We start from the raw sequence: 9,742 nt of genomic DNA on the forward strand, positions 1-9,742 counted from the left end.
AGATAATCATCTATAATAGTCAAGGTTGTAGTCATGTTAGTTAGATTTTTCTAGATGTATAAAGATATTTTCAGTTAGATGGGTATTCTTCGAATCTTTCAGAGACCTTCTGAATATGGCAATGTTTAAAAACTTAAGACTTTAGGTCTGAAAAAACATGGGATAAATCCGGACTAGCTGAACATAGCGGACAATGAGGAATACTGAGAATTCAAGAACAATTGCAGTGGGTTTTTGATCCTACTGCACGTACTGGCTTTGTGGGAGCCTAGGCAGTTTGGATGCTCACCTTACGAGACCTGGATAGAGGTGGGCAGTCCTTGGGCTTCCCACAGGTCAGGGAACCCTGATTGCTCTTCGAGCAGATGAGGGAGGGGGAATTGATCGGGGGAGGGGGAGGGAAATGGGAAGCGGTTGTGGGGACGAGGCAGAAATCCTTAATAAATAAATAAATTTAAAAAAAAAAAAAAAATAAAGACTGTGCAGTAAACATACAGAAAAAAAAAAAAAAAAAAAAAAAAAAAAAAACTTAAGACTTTTCATGACAATGGGACTAGCACCATCAATTACTTTGAAAGGAAGATGGACATCGAAGAATCCTCATGGAGTTTGTTAGCCATTTGAGCAAGAAACTGCTCTTGCCTGGATATGCAGGACCCACAGAAAAAATGACTACTGAACTTGCTTAAAGGTGAGATGGTCCTTTAGGATACCTGCTTCATGAAAGAGTCTGCTAGACATTCTGTAGGATACAAAAGAAGTTTACTGACATACTGCCAATAGGTGGAATTGTCTTTGAAATTTCCTGCTTCATGGAAAAGTCTGCTGGATACTATGGGCCTGTAGGCTTAAGATGGATGTTCCAATGGTACAGAAAAACTTTTGGTTACTGTCCAGGCAGTGAGATGTCTCTGTCAAATCTAGAGTTTTGGAAGTTGCTTATAATGCACTTCCTGTTTACTTAGGTAATATTATATCCTTCTGGAGTCTTTGATGAAGCTGAAGAATAGATGGAAAGATATAAGTATTGTAACTGTAATTCTTGCTTAATAACTGTTTTTGTTATATGCAAGTTTACTATGTTCAGGTAAAATCCTTCCTTTTTGTTTAAACAGAAAAGGGCAAATGGTGTGGGAGGTCTTTTTGTCTATCTGTTGGTTTTTTGGTTAATGAATAAAGAAACTGGCTTGGCATATAGCATGGGTGAAGGATGGTGGAGTAAAGAGAAGCCATTGAGCTGCCAAAAACAGATGCAGGGAACTTTGCCCGGTAAGCCACAGCCACATGGTAGTATACAGATTAATAGAAATGGGCTAAATTAATATAAGAGCCTCTAAGAACCTAAAATTAATGTGCCAAACAGTGATTTAATTAATATAGTTTCTGTGTGATTATTTCAGATCTAAACTAGCTTGGCAGCCAGGAAACAACAAGCAGCCCTCCTTCAATATGCAAAGGCCACCACAAGATCTGCTTTGTAAGCATCAGTGTTGGATGGAGCCCATGCTTGGCTACCTCCAAATCTTTGTTCACAGTTGAGCCACATATGTAGCATTAGTAAATAGAAAACATCTTTCTTTAATACCCATTTCCAATGGTATGTGCAGAACTGAGGGAGGAGTAAGACTTTACCTGCTACAAAGAAGGGAATTTGGGTGTAGTTGTCTCCAGACTGCGGAGACAACTATTGTTTATAAGTGTTTGCTTACATTTAAAGGGGGATATGCTATAGAGATTTGCATTCGTATGGGTCCTGGTTTATTGATACAAATTTAATATCAATCTTGTTATATGTACAATTCTGCTCCTGATTAAGGTATTGTGATTGTGTAGTTCATTCAAAAATGCAATGTATAATTAATAAATATAGCATAATAAATAATCATCTATAATAGTCAAGCTTGTAGTCATATTATTTAGGTTTTCTAGATATATAGAGCTATATTTTAATTAGATAATCTTCAAACCTTTCAAAGACCTATGGAATATGGCATTTAAAATGTTTCAAGAACTTAGGACTTTTCATGATATAAGACACATCTGCTCCTGGCAGCACCAACTACTTCAAAGGGATGATGGGCATCAAAAGAGGCACATTATGATCAGGAAACTGCTTTTTCCTGGACTGCTTGATGTTATGCTATATGAGCTGGATATGCAAGACCTACAGAGAGATGACTGCTGAACTTGCCTAAAGGTGAGATGATCCTTTGAGGTTCCTGCTTCATGAAAGAGTTTGCCAGGCATTCTGCAGGACTCAGAAGAAAGTGACTGACAAACTGCTAATATAGGCTGAACTATGTTTGAAATTTCCTGCTTTGTGGAGAAGTCTTCTGGATACTATGGACTTGTAGGCTGAAGATGGATGCTCCAAGGATCCAGAAGAACTTTGGGTGACTGTCCAAACAGTGAGATGTCTCTGTCAATTCTAGAGTTTTGGAAGTTGCTTACAATGCACTTCCTGTTTATTTAGGTAATAGTATATCCTTCTGGACTCTCTGATAGAGTTGAAGAATAGTTATAATCATGGTTGTCCTTAGATATGATAAAAGATAAAATAGATATAAATATTGTAACTGTAATTCTTGCTTGATAGCTGTTTTGTTATATGTAATTTTACTATGTTAAAATTAAAACATTCCTTTTTATTTAAACAGAAAAGGGCAGATGATGTGGGATTCCCCTCTGTATTCTGTGAATACCAATTGGTTAATAAAGAATTTGCCTTTGCCTGTGATAGAACAGAGTAGATCTAGGTGGGGAAAACTAAACAAAATGCTGGGAAAAAGAAGGTAGAATAAGAGAAAAGCCATGTAGCCATGCTGGAGACAGACACCAAAATTTTACCCAGTAAGCCACAGCCTCTTGGTGATACACCGATTAATGGACATGGATTAATTTAAGATATGAGCTAGTCAGAAATATGCTTAAGCTATTGACCAAGTAGTATTGCAAATAATATGGTTTCTGTGTGATTATTTTGTGGGCTGTGCATCTGGGAAGAAACAAGCAGCCTAACACATCACAACTGTTTCTAGAAAGACAGTTTCATAGCAGACTTCTTAATATTATAGTTTTTTTCCCCTCTTTTGGTGGTTTGAATAGGTATGGCCCTCATAGACATGTGTTTGAATGCTTGGCCTATAGAGTGGGAATATTAGAAGGTGTGGCCTTCTTATAGTAGGTGTAGTCTTGGTGGAGGAATGCGTCATAGTGGAGGTGGGCTTTGAGATATTATATGTTCAAGCTATACCCAGTTTTGGACACACAGTTCACTTCCTGTTGCCTGCAGGTCAAGATGTAGAGCGCTCATCTCCTTGCCAGCATCATGTCTCCCTGAATGCCACCCTACATGCTGATTTTAGACTAGAGCTCTCAACTGTAAGCCAGCCTCTATTTTCCTTTATAAGAGTTGCCACAGTCATGGTGTCTATTCACAGCAATAGAAACCCTAATGAAGACACCCCTCTTCCATTATACTTGCTTGAATATCAGAAATGACAGTGCCACAGGATGGTGTTCAGGGACAGAGGCAGGTGTGGTTTAGGATACACTGCTCCTATGTAGTGAACTGTGTTTTCTGTAAATGGCAGAGTGTATGAGACAAGCTGTGTTTGCTGTCAATGGAAGAGCTAGAGAATGGACCTGCACAAACTTTCTAGAGCTAGAAAACTACACAGTGAGTGAGTCCCAGATGTTGAACATGAAGCTACATGATTTGTATTTATACTTACATATTTTTATTTTATTTTGCTATTTTTCAATTCTTTCATTTTAGAATAAGACATATATTGTTTGTTCATTATGTTACAAGAACTCAGAGTTAAGACTTCTGATTTTTTTTCTAATTAAAAAGTTTTTTTTTTCATTTTACATACCATCCACAGTACCTCTCCTCTCCCCTTCTCCTGCTCCCTCTATCTTCTCCCCTTATCCACTCTCAGAAAGGGTAAGTTCTCACAGTGGGAGTCAACAAAGTCTGACATATCAAGTTAAGGCTGCATCTAGGCTGAGCAAGGTATCTCTCCATAGGGAATGGCCTTCAAAAACCAGTTCATGCATTATGAATAACTCCTGGTCTCACTGCCAGTGGCTCCCAGACTACCCAAGTCACAGAACTGACACCCACATTTAGAGGGCCCAGTTTGGCCTTATGCAGGTTCCCAAGCTGTCAGTCCAGAATTACAGAGGTCCTGCTAGCTTGTGTTAGCTGTCTCTGTGGATTTCCCTATCATAATCTTGACATACCTTTCTTCATATAATCCCTCTTCCCTCTTTTTGACTGGACTCCAGGATCTCTGCCCAATGCTTAGCCGTGATTCTCTACATCTGCTTCCATCAGGTGCTGGATGAAGGTTCTATGATAAAAATTAGAGTGGTCGTCAATCTGATTACAAAGGAAGGCCAGTTCAGGTAACTTCTCCACTATTGCTTGGAGTCTTAATTAGTGTCATCCTTGTGAATTCTAGGGAATTTACCACAGAGCTAAGCAAGGAAAACTAAACTGAATGCTGGGAGAAAAAAGGCAGGATTTAGTGAGAAGCCATGTAGCCCCACTGGAGACAAATGCTGGAACTTTACTTGGAAAGCCACAGCAACATGATACACATATTAAGAGAAATGGGTTAAATTAAGATGTAAGAGTTAGCCAATAAGAAACTAGAGCTAATGGACTAAGCAGTGATTTAATTAATACAGTTTCTTTGTGATTATTTCGAGTTTGAGCAGCTGCAAACAAACATGCAACCTCCTACAATAGGTAGTCATCAATCTGATTACAGGAGATGGCCTGGTGTCATATACACACACACACACACACACACACACACACACACACACACAAACATATGTAGGCAGAGGCTGCTTATTCAATTCCCCACCACCTAGACCCAAAACAGTAATACAGAAACTATATTAATTTCAACACTGCTTGGCCAGTAGCTTAGGAGTATTTCATAGATAGTTCTTATATCTTAAATTAACCCATTTCTATTATTTTATATTTTACCACGAGGTTTGTGATTTACGGGCATTGTTCCAGGGCATCTATTTTCTTGAGCAGCTACTTCCTGGCTTTAGTCTGCTAATCTATTGACCAAAAGCAGCTTCATTATTAACCAAAGGCAATAAAACTTATTCATAGCATACAGAGTGGAATTCCACATCATATATATATTCAGTTTGCACCCTCAATTTTACATTAAATTGGAAATATATATAGTAATGACCTCCAAAAGTTATGATGGGAGGAAACAGTGGGAACTCAAAAAGGCAAGAAAGTATTTTGTATCTTGATTGGGTTTGGAGTCAAGTAGTTACATTTATCCAAGTCAATTTATTGAAATATGCATTTGTTTAATGTGCACATAGTATTTTTTTCTTAATTATACTTTAAAGTGTCAAACACAGCAACATTTAAGATTGAAATATTATTTCACAAGAAATATTACATCACTCAAAATAATATATTCTAGGTTCAGCCTTTTATTGACAAATCTCATGATTTCTCTTTGTTTACAGTCGAGTGGTATTCCATTGTGTATATGTGCCACATTTTCATTATCCACTCATCCAGTGGAAGACATTTGGCTTGTTTCCATTTCCTGGACAATGTGAATACGACATCAGCGGACACTGGTGAACAATTCTCTGTGGATTAGAATGTTTAGTTATTTGGTCATATGCCAATGAGTAGTATATCTGGGTCATATGGTCGATACAGTTTTAGTCTTTTGAAGATTCTCCATCTTGCTTTCCAGAGCAGCTACACCAGTTCACATTCCTTCCAAAAATGAGTGAGGAGTCCACTTTCTCCACAACCTAGACAACATTTGGTGTCAGATTTTAAACTGATTTTAAGCATGCTGCTTGGCATGACATGAAATGTCAAAGTTGTTTTAGTTTGCATTTTTCTCATTGCTTAGGATGATAAGGCCTTTTCAAGATTTTATTAGCAATTTTTATTTATTCTCTTGAGAACTCTCTGTATAGATCTCAGATCCAGTTTTCAAATGGTGATTTGGTTTTCGGACTCTTAATTTTTCAAAATTCTTTTTTTTTAAATTCTTTATATATTCTGAGTATTAACCCTTTCTATGGTGTATAACAGACAAAGATTCTCTCCCATTTTGTGGGTTTCCTCTTTATCCTACTGATTGTTTCTTTAGCTGTGAAGAAGGTTTTTTAGGTTTATGAAGACCCACTCATCAATTGCTTGCCTCAATTAGCAAATGGAGTCCTGTCCATAAGAACAAATGCCATACAGTCTCTCTTATTGTAATTCCTAACTCCAAATTCTAAGATGTACATATACAACAAGCCAGAAAGGCATAAAGAGACCACAAGTTTGGGATCTTAGGAGGGAATAGAAGGATAGAGATGTTATAAGTGGGAAATGGAAAAATGGGGAGGGAATCTGTCTGGGGTGGAGGGTGGAAGGTCAATACAGAAGGAAGAGGAGGGACAGGGACAAATAATAGGTTGTTTTTTAATGCCTTAAAGGTTTGTAATATTTTATATTTCCTTAAAATTATACACAATACATGATTACATATATATCTGTGCACGTATTTATATATATATACATATATGCACATATACACAGACACTATATCTATATCTGTCTATGTCTACATCTACGTTTATGTCCATGTCTATGTCTATATCTATATCTGTGCACGTATTTATATATATACATATATGCACATATACACACACACTATATCTATATCTGCCTATGTCTACATCTACGTTTATGTCCATGTCTATGTCTATATCTATATCTATATCTATCTCCATACAGAACCAGTTCCTGGCATGACAAGCCTCATTTTGAATGGCTGGTCAGTGTAGTCACTGTGACTCCCCAAACAATATGGATTATAGATGTAATCAATGGTCATTTCTTAGTGGATGAGGTTACACCCCTATTGCTGAACACACTTCACATTTAGGACAAAGGACTCAGATGATCTGAGCTTGATGTAATTTCTTTCCTATGGTAAGACTTCCATGGTTCCAGAAAATACTGTGCAAATTGCCAAGGGAAGGAAGCAATTAAGCAGTCATGCCAAGCTTCAATATTCATGAATCATTTAAAAAAAGTGAACACTTGAAATTCAAGTCATGGATGATATGTACTCCAGGGGATAGTGTAAATCTGCCATAAATTCAATTCAAGAGGAAATAAGTTCAACAACGCTTATTGGAAATTTTTTTCTTGAAGGATTAGAGAGTCACAGAGAAAGAATCAGGGCAAAGACAAGGGAAGAACATGGAAGGCATGACCAAGGAAACTTAACCAAGGCTTTATGAAAGGGTGAAACTGAAAGACAGTCTCTCTCCAACTTTAAGTGTGCTTGGATGTTAATTTATAAAATCTGATCTTATTCTTTCATTGCTAAATATGGTAGATACTTGAAGTTCAAGACTCAAATGGGTGGACAGAGATTTAGAATAGGCAGTCTTAAAAATGCATATTTGTTTGCTATATTTATTCTAAAATATGAGGATATTAAAGGAAACTGAGATTGTGGGAAATTCAATTAATTTCTCTTAACATTTAGAAAACAACTTGTGGAAAATAGGGACATTTCTATAGAATATAATATTCATTTAATATTTATCAAGTTCAATACCAAATCCTGACCTTCCCTGCACTGCTTTGGGCCTTCTTTGGAGGGAAGGGTTTGTTTACAGTGGGAGCTGTCCTGGCCTCAAGTGATTTGGTTACAACGATTACATCACAAGCAGTGAACTCACATAAGGCAATTTTAGGATGCTGTAGTCAGTTTCTGTTTAACAAGTCCCATTTCATCCTATTTCTACAAAATGGCTGTTTTCTCAGCCAATTGAACAATAGAGGCCATGTTGATTCTCAAAACAACTGTGTGTGATCAAGGACTCACTCAACTACTACACCAGACTGCTTCCTGTTCTCCAGGATTTCTTGAAGAACCCGTTTCTTCACCTTCTTTCTCAGGAGTGTCCTGCATGGCTCTTTGCAGTAGTATCTTCAGAGTCTGCCTCTTGAAACTACGGTGCCTAATGGAGCCAACAAGGAAGTAAATGATGGGGTTGGCACAGCTGTTAATGCAGGGTAGAAAAATTGTCATTTCAGGAATATGGCAAGGGAAAACTTTATACAACTCCATAATCCAATCTAAGAGGAAAAAATAGATACCAAAGGGCAGACCAAAGAATAAGAAGACCAGCACCGCGAGGGTAATGGTCACACACAACCTGGTCACAGGAATTCTTTGTGAGCCACAGAAGATCCTGACCAACAGGGCCAGGCTAGATCCACAAAGAACCACAGATAATGCTATCACAAATGCAACAGTGATAAAACTATAACTCTCACAGAAAGAACGGTTATAATAGTGTATTAGAAAGCCGCAATCATGCCCTATCAGGAGACTCAACAGTAGAGAGAAGGCCCAGAGCAGGGCACACATGACAGCTGATAAGTGTCTTGGTCGTTTGCAGCGATACCAGATGGGCCACAAAACAGACAGACAGCGCTCAGCACTGATGGCTGCAATAATACACATATCTGCAAGGTAAGCAAAGATGAATACATTGACGAGATAGATGGTAATATCAAAGTAGATGGCATAGAAATAAAAAAGGATATAATTCAGGGAATGCACAGTCAGAAAGCTGAGGAAGAGGAAGTCAGCCCCAGCCAGGTTGAGGACATAGACAGAGAAGGCATTCCTTTGTATGTGGAAGCTCAGAAGCCACAGCACTATGGCATTTCCTGCCAGCCCAACCATGGCAATGCCAGCTTTAAGAGTATGCAGAATAATGGGGATGGAGTCAATACAGGGTAAGTTTCTAGTGTAGTAAGTTTCATTCATTGTTGTGTTGTCCGTGCTCCATGCTGGGGTGGTTGGATTCATGCTTGGGAATTTTCCAGTAGCGTTCCTGCAAAGTAAATTGAGATATGAATGCATGATACTTTCGGTCAAGACCACCTGGCTATGAGGGAGTGTCTGGCACAGGTTCATAAGGAAGGGGAAACAGGCTTGCAGAAATGGAGCAATTAATCAAAGCTCTCAAATTCTAGAAACTTCTTTTAAACCCAGTTTGTACTATTTAGTCTATCTGGAGACCAATGCCTCTAGTGATATTGGGGTAGTTGATGATACCAGTATAGTTTCTAAGCATCTTATGCTGTATTAGAAAGAGACAGAATTTTGAAACTAACTTTCTTTCTGTTCCATGGCTGAGGTTCCTTCTCAGGTGTAGGAATATGGAAGATCCTGGTACAAGCCATAGTTGTGCTCATTCTCTGTAAGGGGTCTATTAAATGGGAAAAAGGAATAATGAAGATCTTCTTATGAAGATCTGTATGTGAACAGTCACAATTCTTATGCTAGAAGGGCTAAGCCTTCATTTTACAATATGAAAACTAGAAGGCAGAGAAGCCTTGAAGGACATGAGGCACTCTTCTGTTTGGAATTATGTCACCATCATCCTGTTATCTATAGGGTAACAGTGGAAAGTTAACAACTATGACAAATGAGCAAATGAACCACGGTTTCAAGGGTTATTGAAAATTTGTAGTAAATGTTCTGGCCATTACTTGTATTTTTATGTAAAGGTACAAGTCTCTGACATGAAAAGTGTAGACTGTGCTGAAGAAAAAATAGAGAGCACCTCCATTTGGAAATAGTGTCCCAATCCCCAGGAAGAGCTTTGAGGTCTATACATGCACACAAATGCTCTGGAAAAGACA

General features: G+C 38.1%; 1 protein-coding gene across 1 annotated transcript; it reads right to left on the reverse strand.

Annotated features, from left to right (window-relative positions):
• Positions 1–7,907: 7,907 nt before the first annotated feature.
• LOC121452604 (mas-related G-protein coupled receptor member B4-like) lies at positions 7,908–8,997 on the reverse strand. Its single transcript, XM_041658844.1, has one exon. The coding sequence runs from the start codon at positions 8,955–8,957 to the stop codon at positions 7,908–7,910; it is 1,050 nt and encodes a 349-aa protein (XP_041514778.1). The 5' UTR covers positions 8,958–8,997.
• Positions 8,998–9,742: the final 745 nt, after the last annotated feature.

This window comes from Microtus oregoni, unplaced genomic scaffold (assembly GCF_018167655.1).
Source record: "Microtus oregoni isolate MIOR12 unplaced genomic scaffold, Mior012 000000F_ref0000247, whole genome shotgun sequence".
Lineage (NCBI taxonomy): Eukaryota > Metazoa > Chordata > Mammalia > Rodentia > Cricetidae > Microtus > Microtus oregoni.